This window comes from Dendropsophus ebraccatus, chromosome 1 (genome assembly GCF_027789765.1).
Source record: "Dendropsophus ebraccatus isolate aDenEbr1 chromosome 1, aDenEbr1.pat, whole genome shotgun sequence".
NCBI classification, from domain to species: domain Eukaryota; kingdom Metazoa; phylum Chordata; class Amphibia; order Anura; family Hylidae; genus Dendropsophus; species Dendropsophus ebraccatus.
This window is the reverse complement of record NC_091454.1, coordinates 97,688,096-97,710,503: the sequence shown is the minus strand read 5'-3', so window position 1 is coordinate 97,710,503 and position 22,408 is coordinate 97,688,096. Positions and strand designations below refer to the sequence as shown.

Here is a 22,408-nt window from a genome sequence, read left to right as displayed (position 1 = left end):
GTAGACCACCAGGTCCTCCTCTGCACGCTCCGCTCTATCGGCCTCAAGGACTCTGCTCTTTCCTGGTTTTCCTCCTATCTCTCTGACCGCTCCTTTAGCGTATCATTTGCTGGTTCCTCCTCATCTTCTCTTCCCCTTATAGTTGGGGTTCCCCAGGGATCAGTTCTGGGCCCTCTCCTTTTCTCACTTTACACTTTGCCCATCGGACAAATCTTCAGCAAGTTTGGTTTTCAGTACCATCTCTATGCTGATGATACCCAGCTGTATACCTCCTCCCGTGATATCACCCCCGCTGTTCTACAGAACACCAGTAACTGTCTGTCTGCCGTCTCTAACGTTATATCCTCCCTGAGGACTGAGCTTCTTGTATTCCCTCCCTCTACTAAACACCCTCCACCTGACATCTCTATCTCTGTCAGTGGTGCGACCATAGCCCCTACACAACAAGCCCGCTGCCTTGGGGTTATGTTTGACTCGGATCTCTCCTTCACTCCTCATATTAAATCTCTTTCATGTTCCTGTAATCTGCATCTAAAAAACATCTCTAAAATCCGTTCCTTCCTTACTGTCGAATGCGCTAAAACTCTCATAGTCGCTTTGATTCATTCCCGTCTAGACTACTGCAATTCCCTACTAATCGGCCTTCCTTCCTCTAAACTCTCCTCTCTCCAGTCCATTCTCAATACAGTGGCCAGGCTCATCTCCCTGTCCAGCCGCTATACCGATGCCTCCCCCCTGTGCCAGTCACTACACTGGCTCCCTGTTAAACACAGGATACAATACAAAGTCCTCCTGCTCACCCACAAAGCTCTCCACAGTGCTGCACCTCCCTATATCTCCTCCCTCATCTCTGTCTACCGTCCTACCCGTGCCTTAAGCTCCTCTAATGACTTATGACTAACATCCACTTTGATCCGCACCTCTCACTCCTGTCTTCAGGACTTCACCCGAGCTGCACCAGTTCTATGGAATGCATTACCCAAGACTGTCAGACTCACCTCCAATACACAAAGCTTCAAACGTGCCCTCAAAACACATCTGTTCAAGCAGGCTTACCAAGTTCCCTAATTTTGACTGCTACCCTCAACCCCCCCCCCCCCCCCCCCCCCACACACACACGCAGACACACACACCTCCACCACGCGCGCGCACACACACACACACACACAGACACATACATACACACACGCCAAGCACTTAGACCTGTGCATGCAGGCATTGGCTATTGACAGGTTCACCCACCCTTACCTGCACTGCCTTATTTATAAAGATGGCCGGACCATAAGAACAATGAAGCACTCTGCCATTTTGTCTCAAACCCCCTCCTGATAGTATGTAAGCTCACGCATGCGAGCAGGGACCTCACTCCTAATGTATGGATAATTATATGTATAGCTCTGTAATGTCTATTTTTTGTCTATGTATGTACCCCCAGAATTGTAAAGTGCTGCGCAATCTGTTGGCGCTATATAAATAAAAATTATTATTATTATTATTAAAACGAACTGTAACTTTAATGTGCTGCTTTTTACATAGGGCAGTGTACTTAACTTTCATTTTGCTTCCCCAGCTACTGTATGATGGCGCTTGGCTCTCCTTGGGATTCAGACTGGTGTATGGGCTCATAGGAAGCACTGGCATTACATTCAGCTGAGCACTTCAGTCCCGTCATTTTATTGTCACAGACCCTTATCAATCAAACTACTGATATGCTGCTTTTAATCCAGAAGGCTAATGATTCTTATAAACAGTCAGGGTCAACATAATGACAATGTAATAATAGCCTGAACTCATGAGTAATGGTTTGTGGCTATGTTATGTATGTATGTGGGTTTTCATTTTTCTTTTTTGGAACAGATGACATAATGCAACACAGACCAGGCAATTCATATTATGGATTTATTTAAGGTCAATTAAAAGCATACAATGTTTCATTGAAACTCAGACTTCACCAACAACTCTAACTGAGCTGCTGGCTTTAACAATAGTCATATTTTACATTTATACAGATGCCAAAACATGTATTGCATGGATCCCTACGTTATACAGCACAAGATAAACAAAAAAGACACTCTCTATCTCCAAGAAATAAAAAATGGTTAATGTAAATGATATCACTGAATTATTTACATTAATGGACCCTTAACTGTTCTTAGACCAATGTTTGACTTGCCAGATGTTGCTGTAGCACAAACAAGCAACTACAGTGCAGTCATAACCCTTACTAGAACAACCCATTCATCTATTAGTGAATGCATCATTGTTAAGGAAGCCTAAGGGCATCATCTCATGAAAACATGAATGACAGAAATATGAAGCAGTATTTCTTGTTAAATACACTACCCATAGTTTAATATGCAGCTGATATTTTATCCAGTTAGAATATTCTATATACAGTAACATTTTGGAAGTGGCAAGGCTTTTGCCTGTTTCATCAATCACCCTTTCAGTGTCTAAGACAGAAACATGTTTAGTTGGGAACCACGGAAAAGTCACCATTACCCCAAAATGCCAATATACCTATTGGTGTAGCATTACTGTATATATGGGTGTTATTTTCAAAAGATATCTTGTACAAGTAAAATTGTTGAAAGAGGAGGTATCAGTAGATGGTGTGGACTAAACCCTCTTCATAACCCAAATGTATTATTTCCTAAAACAGATAGAATTACACATTTTATATGTCTTCAATGTAACTATAAAGGGAGTGTTTCCTAATAACTCATAAAACAGATTTTGGAAGACGATGTACACAGATATCTAAGGAAAATCAGCAGCCCACTGTAAGAAAAACACAACCAATAGTTTTAGTGATGTTATTAGATCTAGCTACTTATTTTAAGGTATGATTTCCCTTGAATACTCCAGGTAAACCTTGTAGAGACAATGATTATAATAAAACATACATGGCAAATAAAAAGGGTTTGTATCTACAAAGATATTTTACAGATTATTTATATATATATACATACATTTTTCTACTATACAAACATCATAAATATTGAAAAATAGGTTGCCTTTTGATGAGTCAATGTTGTATAAATAGGACATACGAGTTCATATTCATCTATGGAAGACAATGAGGTGAAAAAATTGTGAAATGTTTGCTCTGAGGAAGAGAGGCTGTTTGGACTACCACACATAGCAAATGTTATATACCTGTATTACTGTTAACAATAGTAATGAGTGATGTAGTGTACATATATCACATGTTTTTAGTTCTAAGAATATAGGTAAACCATGTGATTTAAATTAGAAGAGGTATGTGTTCAAACAAATTGACCAGTATACTCTTGATCTATGCCTGTATAAGCATATTGTGCCTGTTAAGATAAGGACACATGGCATCATGGCATAGTTTACAGTATTCTCTCTAAAAACACTGGTGACTTGCCACAGTTTTAGTAGCAACACGTAGAGGCCACACTGTTAACAGGATTCACATGAAGCTCTGTATTATACTGAGGTTGCTTCAAAGTTTGCTGTGTAGCCTGCCTGCTGGTCCGACATGGCATACATAAACACTGCTGTGTGAATGTCGGTGTAGCCCATATGTTTCCCCTTGCAAATGCACTGCAGAAATAATTATCTTCTTGATGGAATTAATATTCCACATTATTATTCACTTAGCAAAACTGATATCAATTGACATATGAAGCAAACTTCATGAACTAAATGATGTCTTAGTCTACAAAATAGATGGTTCCTTTAGTAACATACGATAGGAACACTTTTGATAGTAATACTACCCTATGCCTCTCATAAAATCCTTGACTTCAACAGTTATAAGGCCCGTTAACACTAAGCAAAAGTGGTGGAATTCAAAGTGGAGCCCACGCTACGGACGCCGCTTGAAACTCCCCCGTCACATTGTTTTAGTGGGATTTCTTGTGCACCTCTACTCTCCACCATGTCAATTCTTTGGGTGGAGAGCAGAGGTGCACAAAAAATCCCACTGGATCAATGGCACAAGCAGAATTTCAATCAGTGTCTGCAGCGCGGGCTTCGCTTGAGATTCTGGCAATTTTTCTAAGTGTGAACAGGCCCTTAACCTGCCACAAGAGGAAGCTACGACCAACAGGACATGGAGGTGGAAATCAGTGTAGCCTACAGAACTGTAACAAAGGCTTTGTAAAATGTAGACGGTAAACATTTTATGAATGAAGCACGGTAGGCTTTTTGATTTGTAACTAAAACCGAGAAAAAATTTTTCCCTCAAGTAATTCAGTATTTTATAAATAAAGATATTAAATATCTGAAATAACATATAAGATGTAAACTGCTGCAGGCTTCAATAAGTTAGCCATTTAAATATCTCACTTTTGTACCATGCTAGGACTATACCCACAGTAATATTAAATACAGGCTTGGGTGATACTGAGCTTAATGGGCACATTATTATTTCTATAATAATGTTCTTCTTGTGTTTACTAAGTAAAACGGTCTTACACAAGGCTTTTATGTCAGTGCTAAGCATAGTATTTTAACCTTGTTCACAACTGCTAATAAATTGCCAGTAACCTGCACTTTCCCTAGGGGCTGTCTAGTACAAATCTTGAGCAGTCTTTCTTCAGTCAGACTTTCTGTATTATCATTTTGTGCCACATGACAAAATAAATATTTAGTAAAATACTGATTATGTTTTAAGATACTAAAGGAACCTAACAAGATCTCTTAAGCACACTTTTTGCATCCTTCCCCTTAGAAGTGCTTGACTTTGTTGAGCATTTTTGGTACATAGAAAGGGGATTGTGTCCATCCATTGTGTTGACACCATCAGTGTAACATTTACTCACATGAAATGGTTCCTGTAGGCACATTCAAGTATTAACAAACAAGTACAAGTAACAGTAATTGACAACAGCCATCCATGTGGCTTCAGTAAAGTTTAGATAATTGGACCATTCTCCAGAATGGAATAAAATTACTTCCTCCTGTTAGAACCTTGGGATTAAGGATGGTATTTGTCCTTTTTTTGCGTTGTAGAACTAACTTCATAAAGAGTTCTCTAGTTCTACAAATAATGGTATCTTGAAGGAAGCGAAACTGTGAACAAATGGTTTTCATTTTCAGTAGAAAGCTTGGGAGTGAACAGTCTCACTTTTAGCAAAGTGCTAGGTTCCTCATCAAGCCACTTAGTGCCCATCGGAAGGTTTACCGTGAACCCAGTCAATGATAATGAGGGTCATGCTGCCAATCATAACCACAAATCCACTGATAAGAAATAGTGTAGCCTAGAAAACAAAAGCAAACAGAAAGGGTTATTTTATGCAAATGACTTATGATACAAACCAAAAAGATCTCAGTACGACTGGCTACTAGCGTGACATTGTAAGAGGTAATCAGCTAATTACAACCAGCCGTTTAAAAAAAATTCTAAGAGCAAGCTATTGGATGACTGAATAATTTTACCCCTTTTTCTAGGTGGTGTTTCTCTGTGTGGGGACTACCATCTGGTGTAGAGAGCTTTATAGACCAGGCAAAGATCTCTGGGAAAAGGGTATGCAAAGTAGCCCCTTCTCCAGAAGGAAGAAAGATGTTCCTATAGTGCAACCTATTATACATAGCTACCATGTAAGTCAATACAAAACATGACATGACAAGGGATTCTATGTCAGAGTATCCTTTCCATCTGTAGACCACTGTCCCTTGTGAATACAGTGTGAGGTGCTGGTAGGATGGAAGCCAATAAAGTAGGTCTGACCAATAGGTGGCTCTAGAGAGCAGACTTTCCCCCTACAGACGGAGCGGTAGCGTGAACACCTTTATCTGTTAACGGATACATTTCAGTGACATTGGCACATTTGGTTATTGTGCTGCCCATTTCCAACACTAGAATGTATATTAACAGGAATACTGCTTTAATGGTTACAGCTATTAAAAGTGGTAACGTATTATTTTGAGAATCAAGAATTCCAGGATAAATTGAATTACAAGATCAAGTGTTCTTCTTGGGTTTATATAAAGCTTATGAAATACCAAACTTTTATACTTCAAGAATAATCTGCATATTGATCTAAGGTAAGAATAGACTTGAATGTTTTGTCATGGTAGTATATATTGAAGGAAAAAACACTTACCCCAATCTTCTGAACAGAACTCTTACTTTCCTTCTTGACTAACTTTATGTAAAAAGCAGATGGCAAGATGAAAACCAACATGGCTGCTGCAGAGGCACCTGTATTACAAACCATAATAGTATATTAGACACAGACACTGATAACCCCTAATAAAAAGTAAGTTATGTGATGAGACTAAACATAAAGCAACTAAACCTATATGGCTGTGATCTAACTGCATTTTAGCCCTACAATAATGCAGAAAGTATTGCAGCCGTAATACGGACACTAAAATGCAGTTGTATTACAGCTATCTGACACTGGCATAAGGATAATAAACTAAAATTGTTACAAGCTTACCAATAAATCCAAAGATGTCTCTTATGGTGGGAACAAAGATGACAAGACCATTGGTGAAAGCTAGAATCAGAAGTGTGATCAGAATGTGACGCCACCAAGCAAAGTCCTTTCCTGCACACAACAGTTGTGTGATGGAGCTGCGGATCTTAAGAGAGACAAAAAGCACTTTTAGAAATGCCTAGAAGATGATAATATGAACATAAAAGTGGCAGAACTACACACCAAGTAACTGCACATTAATGTCACTTGTGTTATAAATACTTTTACCATTTGTTCACTATTGGGCACATACATGTAACAGAGTATAGGAAGCGGTAAAGAGCTGTCACATGTTGTGCTCATTTCCAGATTGTCTCCCATACATTTAATACAATTAAAGTAAGCTAATCTCTTTTATACCATATAAACGTCATACTGTCCACATCAAATAGTCAATTACAGTATATATTACAGTAATTATATACATAATTATTTGCAGACTTACTGGGAAAATAACAATGGGAACAGTTAAAGTGACTGCAACAAGAACAGCCAGACGCACAACCACGAATATGACTCCTCCTGCAACTTTTGAGTATGTGTGGAGCAGCTCTGGTTCAACATTACCTAGAGAAAACAAATACAATCATAAAACAAAACTAAAATATGCACATTTATTACCCCTACCTACACTTTCTTTCCCCTTCCTCCTGTACATTGGAAGCCCTAATGGGCAAGGCCCTCTCTCCTTTTGTACCAGTTTGTCACTCAGCAACTCATATTTTTTTTTATACTTTTTATTTTTTATTAAATAACTTTTATTTAGATTTTTCCATATATAAACCCTGCAATAGTTCATATATACAGCCCACTGAATAAAAGGCACCAAGAACACATATTTATGTGTACTGCCGACTAAAATTCTAATAAACTTTCCTGAGTTTATAGATTGGCGGTGATTTAAGTATCCCTAATGAAAACATATGAATATACACAACAATAATGTAAACTAGTAAAATAATTACCATAAAAAGTCAAATATCCAAAGAGAGCAGCCAACAGGTACATGAGAAACATGGCAAAGAATGACACATTTGACACATTCATCATCCTTCTACGACTGCGTCTGTGGAAAAAGGAGAACAGTGTTCAGCACACATTTATTGGCAGGACTCAGGGTTATTTTCCTGGCCTAAAATAGAATAGAACATACCCCTTAAGTTCCTGGTAGATGGGAAGGACAGCTGGATGACAGACAAAGGAGAAAGTCAAGATCGGCACAGCATACACTGTCTGGAGACAAAAAAAATAAAAATACATATACATATCTTTATTTTACTAGCAAGAGTTTTTCTTTTTTTCAAAAAGTGTCAATCTGAAACAATAAACCAATATGAAGAAAACAAATGTCTGGGTGTCAGAATTGTACTTACCTGTGAGTTAAATACAAAGTATTTTGGGGTGCACATGTCATCATCGTGTGTGTGATTAAGCTCAGCACCACTTGCAAGGCCATGTGTGGTCAGATGAGAAATTGTGTTGTTCAAAGTCATGTTAATGGCATCATTTTCTATCCAGGCAGGACACGTGAGCTCAAATTTCTTGTATATCACCTAAAATGAATACACCACCATTTACATAATTAATAAAAAAAAATGTAATGCATTTAATCGTAAGATATTTACTAGATATTGGCAGTCAACTTTATTAAGACACGCTCATTGGTATAAAAAAAAATGATTTACTTACAACAATCAGGAAGAAGACCATACACATCAGAGAAAGGCCACTGGTATAGCCAAGGTATCCTAAAAAAAAAGTAAAATAGGATTAAAAAAAAAATTAAAAAAATATATATGTATACTCCTAAACATAGTTCAGGGAAACGGTTTTAATATAAAGGCATGTATTTATGTATAGCCATTTAAATGAATGCTGGGTCTCGTTAGTTCAAGGAAAGCTTAAGCTGTCAATGATGAGACCTTCAGGTAAAAATTATATAATACATAATACTATGCAAAAAAGAATCTTTCAATGTGAAAGATGGGATAAGGTGAATGAGCTGTGGTCATGGGAGTCTTATAACTTCTCATCTATATAGCCACTGTCCTAAAATGCAATCACATGCAATACTTGTCATGGGATTGTGCATGTATAGTAAAACTTTATGTAAACTGGTCAAGATAACGCAATGCACAACAACTTACCCAAGTTTCTTAAGAGTGACAAAGGAAGGATGAGCAGCACAGAGACCATGATGACCAGATAATCCCCATTTAAGTACCATGCACTACAATAAAGAAAAGAAATCTTGGTTACAAAAATAAAAGGAGGAGAAACAAAAAATAAACTTGAAGCACGTGCTTCAGAAGTAGACACAGCTATAACACCAGATATTGTTAAATCTGAAGGAATTGACTGATCTCTGTATCTTTATTACAACATTGGGTTAAAGCTAAAGAAAGAAAAAATGGTTGCAAATATTCTGTAAAAGCCTACTGAAAAGAGCACTGTACTCCCCCACAGACATAGCTGTGGAATGCTCTTGGCAGCAAATGCGGTGCATGAAGTCACCAAACAAACATGCTTTGACCATCAAGAATCTCTATGAAATGTTCTGAGGCGGCGTGGCTGGCAGATTGATTCAGAACATTTATTACAGTGGTAGAACTGTTCCAGTTTTGGTCTGCTCCAGGTATGATCTCTGTACTAATTTGGATGACGCAAGTAAACTACATTACCTAGGTCACAGTATGACAACAGCATATTTATGAGGGGTGAGTTTGCTTATGGCAAGTCAACAGTGATTCACACATAAAAAAACATCATGGGGAGGAACAGATGGTATTTTCACTTCACTTCAATTTAGTCATACGCACAATGTATGCTACATGCAATTTTCAATTGCCTCTCACAGGTGCATTATCACTGCAATAAAAACAGGTGCCTTCCATTTGTACTACTTTCTGAAAAGATTCTACTTTAAGGGTCTATTCACACGTACAGGATCTGTGGCCGATTTGATGTTGCAGATTTGAAGCTGCATATTATGATAGAACACATAAAATTTGTAATATCAAATCTGTTGCAGATACTGTACATGTAAATGGACCCTAAAGGGTCATTCTTACAATCCATCACACACTGTCTTTTTTGACGGTTTGACAACCGTCTTTTAGGAAGGCCATAATTTTTAAGACAAATATAAGGCCATATTTCATAATGACTACCATGCATCTAAAAATAACAGCCTTAAACTGGCTTCAAATGACTGCTGTCCTAAAAGACAGTTGTCAAACAACCAAAAAATAGACAGTATGTGAACATAGCCGATAAGTGTTTTGACAAACATACAAAAGAACACCATACAAGCATATAAAAATAATATTAACTAAAGCAATATGCATACTTAGGATCAGCACTTGGGCCAAGAAGCTCTTTGATCACGAGTGGCAGTTCATATTTCACTATGAAGAGGTAGCTTGACATAGCTGGAAAACAGAAATATATAGTATAAGGACAAGTCCCTCATATGACACATGATGTCATCTCGGTACAGTACAAAAATAGCATACCTCCAATATTCTGCATGGTGATAGATCCAGAAGCTGCAAGCTTTCCAAATATACCAAAAGCTTTAAATCCCAGTTGTTCATATAATAAGGACCCTGCAGAAGGAAAACATATTAATACATAGAATAGAATCCATTTGTAAACAAGTAAATTTATTTTTTATGAGTATGATAAAACAATTACCTCCTTCATTTGCCGTCTTCAGTAATAAATGAATAGAATATAGAGAGAATATTGACACGAATGTCAATAGGATCCTGTGTATTAAAAAAAAAAAAGAACAAAGGATTTAAAGTCATACTTATCCGTCATTTCCATTCTGCAATGTCATTCTGTAACCTCACACAGGAACAGCAAATATTGCACATGTGAGACTTGCTGTCATTAGTTACTAGTGTCAGGTTAGAACTCAAAGCTTTTGTTATTACAAAACATAAAAGGAAGGAAGATGGGCCAGGCTTCATAGTCATTTGACTGTCTCTACTATCCATAAATATTTGCCAGAATTAGGTAATGCAACTTTCTACTACTCTTTAGCCCTGTTTCTCAAATAAATTATTGGAAAAAGACAAAGCTACCATCAAGGTGCTTGTTCCATATAACATAGCTTAAGCTCATGAGACCATTAGTCATACAACACATCTGCATATCTGACTACGCAGGAAAGGTCATAATTACCAGCTATCATATGGCAGGTGTGGCTTAACACCACAGCCAACAGGAAATATAAATGTTAAATATTTTGAAACTAACAGTTCTCCACCGGATACAGAGTAGCAAACAATAGGCCGGACTGTGGTTTATTACAATAAACAGAAGTAGACAAGGAAGCTTTTTATATAGAAGAGACTTTGTTCCCTTTTTTCAGCAACTAAGACTAACATGCAGTGGCAACACAATACATTATTGCACAGCTAAAACAATGAGCATTATTATTCTGAAAATAATAAATAACTACTGCCTCTTGTGGTGATTGAAGGGAAAACACTGAAAAAAAAAAATCACTAACTTAAATAGAAAGATAATAATATTTCTACAAAAAGATACTTACATAAAAAGTGCTATCCCAGTGTTAGCCATGGCATATGAAAGACCCAGAATTCCACTGCCAACAATGGCATTGCTGAGGTTAAATACTGACATGCCAAATGATGTGGTACCTGGGAGCTAAAAGAACAATATCCATCAATCAAGTTCGATAACTACAAATCTAATACGTCACATTTGCTTATTTTACATATTAAATGTAAGTTATTCCACTTACATTATATTCCATTTTACATTTCGTCTTTGCCATAGTAGGTTCAAGTAGAAAATTCTGGTTTTCAGGATCCATGTCATAATGGCTGCAATGGAAATAGAACATTATCAGAGACCTATTCAGCTTAATGTTAGAATTTGTCATTCAAATGGAAAGGCGTTCCTCTTCAGCTATGACTAAGTCCCTTGTTAGGTTCTGACCACAAGGTCAAAAATACAACATACACAAAACAATGCTGAGATTAAAACTATGAAAGGTGCTCTAATATAGAATGCCTTATAGATATTTAATAATAAACATATATAGCAGTCTCACCCTTTAATGGAGAGCTTCTTTGTTGCATAGCCTGAATAATCGTCGTTGCTGTTGGAGCTCATACTGTCTTCATCTGGAGAAATATTAAGCCTCCCCATTTCTTGTTTGCTCATGGTCTCCATTTGCTTCAAACAAATTGGATGTTCAAATAACGTGTCCACGAGTTTCGCTGATGTAGACGGTGTGGCTACTGCTGATCCTGCTGCTGCGCTTGGCTCTTTGCCTGCAAGGATGGTAAACGTCAATACTGCAGTGTGCAACTGGAACCACGTGATGCTTCATGATCATGGGTTAGCTAGACTGGGAGGGGGAGAGGGGAGAGTGGAAAAGTACTAGCTATTCTCATCATCCAGCACACTGCAAATGCCAAGCGCCGCCTCCCCCCCTCCCTTCTCCCTCTCCACCCTCACTTGTCAATCAAATGCATTCCAAGGCCACAAGCAGATATTTAATTCCACCAAGTCAAGCCATTGTGTTCAGAGTTTCCACCAAAATAAATATAATAATAAAACAATCTCTACAATTTCATATAATAAGCCATTTTTGTTTCATGATCTACCTCCTCATACTCTGATAAAGAAACCATCAAAGCTGCCATGCTATAAATGATAGATCCATGGTGGTGGTGCTGCCGCAATGTGCCAGCAGAAACATCTCAAGATCAGATACTTTACTGTAACGCCTAAATTCTAGCACCTTTATATGAACTGGAATAATGTAGCCGTCAGACAGCGTTCTAGGTACATGCTCAATTTAGGAAACAACAGAATTTCAGCTGTAAATAGTTTATTATTACATTACTAGAAAGGGGACTGCCGTAATAGGGTGGGATCTGGGTATAAAGCTGGGAAATCAGACAGGAGTCTCTGGGAGAAAACGCCGGTGTCTAGAAAATTCTCTACAGGGGCTGTTACCAGCAAAAAGGAAAAAAAAAAAAAAAAAAAAAAAAGAGGGAAGGCGGCCAGTGAGGCACAGACATAGGAAAGGTAGATGGCCACTCCTAGCTGCCTCCTCCTCCTCTTCCTCATTACAACCTCTGCCCTAGAGGAAGGCAGAATAATCTGATGCAACAGCCACATGCTATTGAAGCAGAATGAGGAGCCGGCTAGCTGTGGCCAGCACAAGCAATGGCAGACAGAAGGTCTCATCCTCCCAGTGCTAGCCTGCACCTCCCCAGCCTTCAGCTACTGTCACTCCACCACAGATAGCCCTCTCAGGTATTATACCATAGAGATTCTCCATTCCTAGCAGGGATAGAGGGAAGGCTGGGCTGTGGCCGTCTCTATGATACAATGTAGCAGCAGCCTCTTCCCCCGCAGTCACATTGGCAGCCTTGTGAGCGGCTGTCACCCACCCACACGCACACTTACCTGAGCTCCTGGCAGGGCGCACACAATACAGATGCCCGGGCACTGACAATATCCCACAGGACACGAATAACTAGCACTGCTCTGCTAGAAGCGTAATGTATAGGAGAGGATGCAGCAGCTGGGAGCAGTGACAGTCCGGAGGCGGCAGCTCGGTGACTGGAGATTACCCGGGATACTCTCTCTTATTATGGAATGTTACCGGGCGGGGCCAGCAGGGGGCGGGCCGGCGTGCGTCACTCAGGGTACACACAGCATCGTGTTGCGTTTCTTTGTGTATCAACAGTGTCGGAGCCGCCCTCTCAGCCGGCTGCCTCCTCCTCTGGGCTCAGGGCGCCCGGGTCAAGTTTGAGGAGGCTGCTGCTGCCTCCGCTGTGTTTGTTGTGCGCTGCCAGGGCCACTGCTTGTCTCCAGCAGCAGAGTTCATGGACAGGTATTGTCCTTAGCTGGAGCGCAGTGAGGGGCCTCAGGGCATAGAAGCCACATAGAAGCTTGGGGCAGATATGGAGAGTACACTGAGCTATTACTAGCATTGCTTCCTGTCAGAGTCCTCAGGACAGTCCCAGCCCCGGTCCCTCTTCTCATTTCCTTTAGGACTGATGAATAGATTACTAGCTATAGACATGGAGTGTCTGAGGAGGAAAGGACACTATTCACACATGCAGTTTATCAATTGCAAAGAAATATAAATAATTGAAAGGTTGGTGGGTCATTTCTGCTGTGGGTTTGCTGCAAATGAGGTAAAAACGACCTCCCCCCTCTCCCAGAACAGAATGTGATGATAGAAGGACTGTTTGTATGTGTATCATATACTATAAATAACCTAAAAATGTATTATATACTATAAATAACCTAAACCAAAGATGTGGCTTACACACACATGTAATATCTGTCTATTTGTCCCCTGCACCTGCCCTTCTGATGTGGAACAACAGCTCCCAGCATGTCCCAGCAATTGTATGCACTGGGAATAGTGGCTTCACACTTAGTTTTCCTTACTAACCACTGAGATTTCCCACCACATATACTGGGGAACAACAGCTCCCAGCATGTCCCAGCAATTGTATGCACTGGGACTAATGGCTTCACACTTAGTTTTCCTTACTAACCACTGAGATTTCCTACCACACATACTAGGGAACAACAGCTCCCAGCATGCCCTTTCCATGTCCCTGCCACTGGACACCCTGGGAGTGCTTCTTTCTTAGTCACAGTGGGTTCTATACAAGTAACCATTTTGCTTTCTTGAGTAACCACTGATGCCGGGGAACAACAGCTCCCAGCATGTCCTTCCCAAGCCTCAGTCATTAGGCAGCCTGGGAGTGATTGTTTTCACAGTTGCAAGAAGTAGGAGAGGTAAAGCTGATGTTAAACAGGACAAAATAATTTTTGTTCAGTAGAAAAAATGTATCCTGAGAAAAGCATGCAGAACGGAGATGGACGGTTCCAGCTGGATCTGTCTGGAAAAAGCCAAATAGAAGAGGATAGACAAATGTCTTGTGAACGGACCCTTGGGCTATATAGCGACTTGCTGTTAACAAAATAGCCAAATAGCAGAGGAGATACAAGCAAGTCGCAGTCTCCTGCAACTTGCATTAAGGTCAGTGGTAGCAAAGGTGTGTGTGACCTGCATTCTAAGGGCCCTATTACATGGGACAATTATCGTGCAGAAAATCGTTATATCGTTCGAATTTAAACGATTATCTTCCTGTGTAATTGAAGGCAACGATCGAAAAATTCTTCGTGTGTCATTGATTGTTGATTAAGATCTGACCCTAAAATCATTGTCAATCGCTCGCTTTAATTCCACATTCGTTCGCTGTAATTCCGCATTTGTTCATTAATCATTCAGTATAATTTCAAATCATTCCTTCTTTTGCTGGGATCAGATGGAGTAAACGATTGTAGTAACAATTGCTGTAACAATCGTAACTAACAACTATTTTTCTGTGTAATATGGTGAACGATTTTGGGTAAACAATCTTGTTTGCGATCGTTTATTGCTTCGTCTAAAAGGACCCTAAAGGCCCAATTCTACGGCCGACTAAGAGGAGCAAACGAGTGCTATCAGTGCCGCTATTTCACTCGGCAGCGGCGAGTCCGGGAGGGGCTGCCGTAATCGTTCCGTGGGATAGGGCCTTAAGACTGTTGCATCGCAGTCGCACAGTCTCACATGTCAGCATTCACTAACACTATGGGAGGCATTTATTAAGTCCGGCGTTTTTTACGCCGGACGTAAAAATGCCCCCGCAGCTCCGGCGCTACGGAGATTTATGTAGAGGCGGACTGCCTCTACATAAATCCCGTGTGCGCCGTTGCGCACCGCCGAAAACCTACGCCAGCTGAGGACTGGAGTAGGTTTTCGGCGTACATTTTGGCGGAACGGATGATAAATCGTGCGCGATAAATCCGCCCCCTGGCGTACTCAGCGGAAAGTGCCGATTTGCGAATATTTTATTCGCAAATCGGCCATTTGCGTATAAAAAAATACGCAAATCGGCACTTTCCGCCGAAAATCATCCGTTCGCCGGATGATACATGTGGCCCTATGTGCAAAGTTACATGCTATTTGTGGCACACAACCAAAGGTATGTAGCTCAACCATGAAACCACCACTCCCAGAATGTCTTATAGCAAACGCTTGGACAGGAAGGCTGGGAGGTATTGTTCAATTGCAACAGAAGGAATAGAACTTTGAGGGGGAATTTATCAAACCTGTGCTGGGCGCACATATGGCAACATTTGGCTACTTTTTGCCAGGTCTATGCAACACTCACCAAGTGGGTTGGGCAAGAAGGGGGCTTGGCATGATGAGAGCATGCAGGCAAAGAGTATAGCTGAAATCTATAAGCTCCAAGATGGCAAAAATGTCAGTAAGGGGCACAGGCAGCTCAGATGTATCTGGATTTCTGTAGGCATGTGACTCTATATAAATCCATGCCTGTGCCCTGATGGGAATAAGATGTGTAGGATGCCGGTCTTCAATCCTCCCTTGTGGTTACTTGGGAAAGCCGACTTGTGTGTTTGTTACAACTGAGTTATCACTTGGGGAAGCTGCTGCTCTAAGTATAACCTATAGCAGACATGGACATGGCATGCTGGGAGCTGTTGTTCTATAGCAGCAGGGGAAGAAAAGCTTAGTGGCGTCTCCACTACAAGTGTGAAAGTAACATGTCCTACAACAGAGACAGACAGGGCATGCTGGGTACAGTCAGTCCACATCAACAGGAGAGGTGCAAAGACTCAATATACATAAGTAATGTAGATATAAATCAATTAACATGGATGGATCCAAGTCTTTTGTTTGGGTTCTAATTAATGGATAATACATTTAATCTAAACAGTATAGTAACATAATTACTTGCTTCTATTAGAAATACAAATACTGTGGTACCTTTGTTCTTGGACGTAATTGGCTCCATAGGACAGTTTGAGAACCAAGCACTCTCTTGCCATAGGAAATAATGTAAATGTATTTATTTGGTTCCAGCAGCCACTAATAATTACCTACAGTATCCATATATTACATTGCAAATTGCCCAGTGTAATCACTGCAGTACAGTACAATGCAGAGCAGCACGATACTGTACAGTATTATTTATTACATTGTACAGTGCCCAGTATAATCACTGCAGTGCAGTACAGAACAGCACTATACTGTACAGTATCATTTATTACATTGTATAGTGCCCAGTATAATCACTGCAGTACAGTACAGCACTATACTGTACAGTATCATTTATTACATTGTATAGTGCCCAGTGTAATCACTGCAGTACAGTACAATGCAGAGCAGCACGATACTGTACAGTATTATTTATTACATTGTACAGTGCCCAGTATAATCACTGCAGTGCAGTACAGAACAGCACTATACTGTACAGTATCATTTATTACATTGTATAGTGCCCAGTATAATCACTGCAGTACAGTACAGCACTATACTGTACAGTATCATTTATTACATTGTATAGTGCCCAGTGTAATTACTGCAGTACAGAGCAGCACTATACTGTACAGTATCATTTATTACATTGTATAGTGCCCAGTGTAATCTCTGCAGTACAGTACAGAACAGCACTATACTGTACAGTACCATTTATTACATTGTATAGTGCCCAGTGTAATCACTGCAGTACAGTACAATACAGAACAGCACTATACTGTACAGTATCATTTATTACATTGTATAGTGCCCAGTGTAATCTCTGCAGTACAGTACAGAACAGCACTATACTGTACAGTACCATTTATTACATTGTATAGTGCCCAGTGTAATCACTGCAGTACAGTACAATACAGAACAGCACTATACTGTACAGTATGATTTATTACATTGTATAGTGCCCAGTGTGATCACTGTACTACAGTCAGCACTATACTGTACAGTATGATTTATTACATTGTATAGTGCCCAGTGTAATCACTGCAGTACAGTACAATACAGAACAGCAATATGCAGTACAGTATCATATATTACATTGTATAGTGCCCAGTGTAATCACTGCAGTACAATACAGAACAACACTATACAGTACAGTATAATTTTTTACTTTGTATAGTGCCCAGTGTAATCCCTGCAGTACAATACATAACAGCACTATACTGTACAGTACCATTGATTACATTGTATAGTGCCCAGTGTAATCCCTGCAGTACAGAACAGCACTATACTGTACAGTACCATATATTACATTGTATAGTGGCCAGTATAATCACTGCAGTACAGTACAATAAAGAACAGCACTATACTGTACAATATCATTTATTACATTGTATAGTGCCCAGTGTAATCACTGCAGTACAGTAAAGCGCTATACTGTACAGTACCATTTATTACATTGTATAGTGCCCAGTGTAATCACTGCAGTACAGAACAGCACTATATACTGTACAGTACCATTACATTGTATAGTGCCCAGTGTAATCACTACAGTACAGAACAACACTATATACTGTACAGTATTATTTATTACATTGTATAGTGCCCAGTGTAATCACTGCAGTACAGAACAGCACTATACTGTACAGTATCATTTATTACATTGTATAGTGCTCAGTGTAATCACTGCAGTACAGAACAGCACTATACTGTACAGTATCATTTATTACATTGTATAGTGCCCAGTGTAATCACTGCAGTACAATACAGAGCAGCACTATACTGTATAGTACCATATATTACATTGTATAGTGCCTAGTGTAATCACTGCAGTACAGTACATAACAGCACTATACTGTACAGTACCATTGATTACATTGTATAGTGCCCAGTGTAATCACTGCAGTACAGTACATAACAGCACTATACGGTACAGTATCATTTATTACATTGTATAGTGCCCAGTATAATCACTGCAGTACTATACAGAACAGCACTATACTGTACAGTATCATTTATTACATTGTATAGTGCCCAGTGTAATCACTGCAGTACAGTACAATACAGAACAGCACTATACTGTACAGTGTCATTTATTGCATTGTATAGTGCCCAGTATAATCACTGCAGTACAGAACAGCACTAGGCTATGTTCACACTACGTAAGTTTCCGGCCGTAGCGCGTTCCGTGAACAAGCGGCCGGAGACTTACGTAGTTTGCGTACAATGGAAAGTATACAATGTACGGCTGCACAGTTCACACTACGTACGAACTTACGCCCGGATCGTACGCGGCGCCATAAAAAATTAACCAGACCATTGTTTGCGGACGAAAATGCTGTAACTTACGCCCGTAGCATTACATGCGGTCCCGTACGTAGTGGTGATTTCTTCATTTTTGCAGCTTTTTGTGCCGATCCAAAAGGTTCTGTGGGGTGTCCGGGGCTAGGCGAAGATTTCCAAGTAAAAGACCAGTGTCAGATCGCTACGTAGGGCGCTCGGGAAGCGTAAGTAGACTACGGGCGTAAGTTTGCGGTATCATTTAAAACAAAAAATGTTCAACAAAACCAGCAATTATAGTACAGTAGTCAATAACTCCTCACTCATCCTTTACTGTATAGAGTACCCCCTCATCCCAGCACTGTAATGTGTGGGAGATGGTGGTGCACTGCCTGTACTACTACTGTACTGTATATGCACTCCAACAATCTTATACAGTACAGGATGGGAGATGGTGGTGCACTGACTGTACTACTACTGTATATGTACTGTATATGCACTCCAACAATCTTATACAGTACTGTACTGCATGTGAAGCCTCATCAGCGTTAAACTCACCCGGTACAACTCACTATCCACGCTCACAAAAAACTTTGTATTCTTAGCGAAGTTCCAATTCCAAACATTGCTTCCAGGAAAGTTTTCATTCGCATACCGAACAATTCAAATTCAGATTCGTTTGAACACCGAGATATTACTGTACTCCAAGACTGGGTGCCAGAAAAGTGTTTGAGAACCGAGCAAGTGTTTGAGAACTGAAACAAACTTTGCTTAAAAATATTGTTTGAGAACTGAACTGTTTGAGTTCAGAGCAGTTTGAGAACCAAAATTCCCAAACAGAGGCCAAAAGAATAAGGCCTATGTTTATGCTGGAGGTCTATGAATACATTTGGCATATGTGAAATCATACACCAGAAAACAACCTAACATCCACATAAATATCAGGACCCAAGGTTTCTCAGCAGAACAATACCCAGAGCTTCCTGTTTTCTTTGCCAGGTTAACTGCTTGCGTAAGACAAAAGAACACCGAAGCCGGCTGCATCCACACGTTTATAGTGCCGCAGCTTCAGACAGCTCTACAGATTTACATCCATAGTCTGAAATGCTTGGAACCCTTCATAAATAAATAGTGATCTCTGTAGCAATTGCGGTCTGTACTAGGACTGATCAGCATTTTATGGGGTACAGATCACTGCCCCAGGCACATACCCGTAGCACCTACAGACGTGTGTATGGGGCCACAGAAATAAATGGGTCCGTAATCTGTACAAAATTGCATTGTAAGAGTGAGGTCTTAGTCCGTATAAGGAGGGCACAGTCATTCGACCTGCACACTCCATGGATGGGACTTGTTCCGTCACATGTCAAAGATTGAAATCCAGGGAATTTGAAGGCCAAGTCAAAACCTTGAATTCATATTCCTCAAACAATTCCTGAACAATATTTTCAGGGTGACGGGCCTACTCACGTGTTTGTAATTCTGTCCATAATTGCAGGCCTGCAAGACCAAAGGTTAGGGTTACACGTTGGAACCACCGTATTGCACTGCCTATTGTGCTGCTTGGTTGTGTTACTTCATCACTCATACAAGTGAATGTGTTTATGTCATGATTTTTTGCGACTATGGGGTTGAAGCTACTTATAGATAGCAATGCGACTTCATTGTCTTGTGTGAGTGATGTAGTTGTAAGACCAGGTAGAATGTCAAGAGATGCGATCACCCCAGGTGGTTCCTGCTGACTGGAAAACCCCATGTAGGCTTCTTTCAGATTTCAGTGTTTGCCAGAGGTCCACGTCAGAACACTTTCCAATGTGTATTTCTTCTGCCATATAGCAATGACGTATGCCATGTTAAAAGAATAAATAAACAGGTGGTGCAGATTTGCAGTGGTGGAGCTGAAAGATTTCCTTTATCTTAATTGTTAACTATGTGATCTATATGTGGAGACCATGAAAGCTCCCCATTAGTATTGTGGCATTTCAACATGTTTGATCAGTGGCAGACTCCTTATCACCTGTCTCATCTTGAGGTAAATATGGACAGCCAAATCTGAATGCATGTGCATGCTTATGGGCAGTCAGAGGAGATAGCTGTGTTTGTGACTGGATTAAGGGAGTGAATTAAAAAAAAGTTGGGTTAACTGTTAATACAGTGTTTCTGTGACAATTCTTTCGGTGGAATGCGGAATCAGCCGGCCCATAGAATGGTGTCTATGGAGCCGGCGGAAAGGCGCGCGGCCGTGAGCTTGTACAGGCTATGTAATTCCGCAGAATTTATCCACGAGAATTCCGTTGTGTGAACCCACCCTAAGCGAGCGCCAATGTGCTAGCAATGTTCACACAGCCATTTCTTGCTGGCGGCAGGATACACTGTTATAATCCTGCTTGTTAAGGCGCACGCTGAGGACAGAATTCACCTGGCAGTGCTGTTGACTGCATACATTAACAATGCAGTCAACAGCGTTGCCAGATGAACTCAGTCCTCAGTGTGCGCCTAAAAGGGGTTATCCAGCGCTACAAAAACATGGCTACTTTTCCCCCTCTCTTGGCTCCAGTTCAGGTGTAACTTGCAATTAAGCTCCATTTACTTCAATAGAACTGTGTTCCAAACCTCACCCAATCTGGAGATGAGAGAGGGCCTTTAAAGGGCTCATCCAGAGCTACAAAAACATGGTCACTTTCTTCCCGAGACAGCACCCCTCTTGTCTCCAGTTTGGAGCCTAATTGCAAACTGCACCTGAACTGGAGACAAGAATGGTGTTGTCTCTGGAAGAAAGTAGCCATGTTTTTGAAGCTCTGGATAACCCTTTTAAGGGTGCCTTCACACGTACCGTATCGGTGCGTTTTTGGTGCGTTTTTTACATGCGCGTTTTGATTTTCACATGTTTTTCATGTGAAAATCAAAACTCGCATGTAAAAATTGCACCAAAAATGCAGCGATACGGTACGTGTGAAGGCACCCTCAACCAAGCGGTGTTCCTGCTCTGCTGCATGCATTTGATACTTAAAGTCATAGATTACTCTTTTTAGCAGGTAAGCAGCTACAGTACATGTTGGCATGTTTTATTGGTATAGCCTTGTATACAGTGTGTTTTGTAAAATATGTTGCTTCATCTCTATTTTTTTTATTTTTTATAAACTATATTAATAGATGCAGTCATAACTTAATTCACTCATGAAATGCTAACTAAAGAGCAATATGTTTTCCAATAGGATTTGAATATAAGAATAAACTGTAAATCATTTGCATGAGCAGATTTGGAAGAGAAGATTAACATTGCAAAACAAATATATGAAAAACTCCAAACTAAGACAAGAAAACATCTCAATGTCATTGTGTTAGGAATCTTAATCTCCACTTATGCCAAAGTAAATGAATAGATACATGAAAACAAAGAGTAGTTAATGATGACAATGAAGATATAGAGGATGAGATTAACTAAACTATGTCATGAGTTAGACTACATTAATTGAGTTACTTAAAGGGTATTCCAGGCTAAATTTACTGATGAGCTATCCGCAGGGTAGCTGATTGGCAGGGTGACTTATTCTCAGTTCATTGTGCACTGGTGGCAATGTGTAACTGCAGCTCAGCCGCCGTCCTAATGACTACAAGCTGAGTTTGATTTCATTATCTGGGGCTGAAGAAGTTGAATGCAGCCTCATCGCTCATTTCTAATGAGTGGTAATTCCCTACTAGAATGTTATGTTATCAAAAAGGCACCAGACGTGATGGGAATTGTAGTTTTGCAACAGCTGGAGGGCCGCAAGTTTGACACCACTGCACTAGAGCAATCTGAAAGTAGCCATACAAGGACATGGATAGGATC

At 40.1% G+C, this 22,408-nt stretch overlaps 1 protein-coding gene across 1 annotated transcript; it reads right to left on the bottom strand.

Annotated features, from left to right (window-relative positions):
* Positions 1-1,885: 1,885 nt before the first annotated feature.
* Positions 1,886-13,082, bottom strand: SLC38A2 (solute carrier family 38 member 2). Its single transcript, XM_069975942.1, has 16 exons — positions 12,918-13,082; positions 11,548-11,770; positions 11,236-11,317; positions 11,023-11,138; positions 10,155-10,228; positions 9,974-10,066; positions 9,808-9,889; positions 8,606-8,688; positions 8,148-8,206; positions 7,832-8,011; positions 7,612-7,691; positions 7,424-7,524; positions 6,904-7,025; positions 6,420-6,564; positions 6,081-6,178; positions 1,886-5,234 (listed from the first exon to the last, which is right to left on the bottom strand). The coding sequence occupies exons 2-16, from the start codon at positions 11,667-11,669 to the stop codon at positions 5,136-5,138; spliced, it is 1,536 nt and encodes a 511-aa protein (XP_069832043.1). The 5' UTR covers positions 11,670-11,770; positions 12,918-13,082; the 3' UTR covers positions 1,886-5,135.
* Between the last annotated feature and the right edge of the window lie 9,326 nt (positions 13,083-22,408).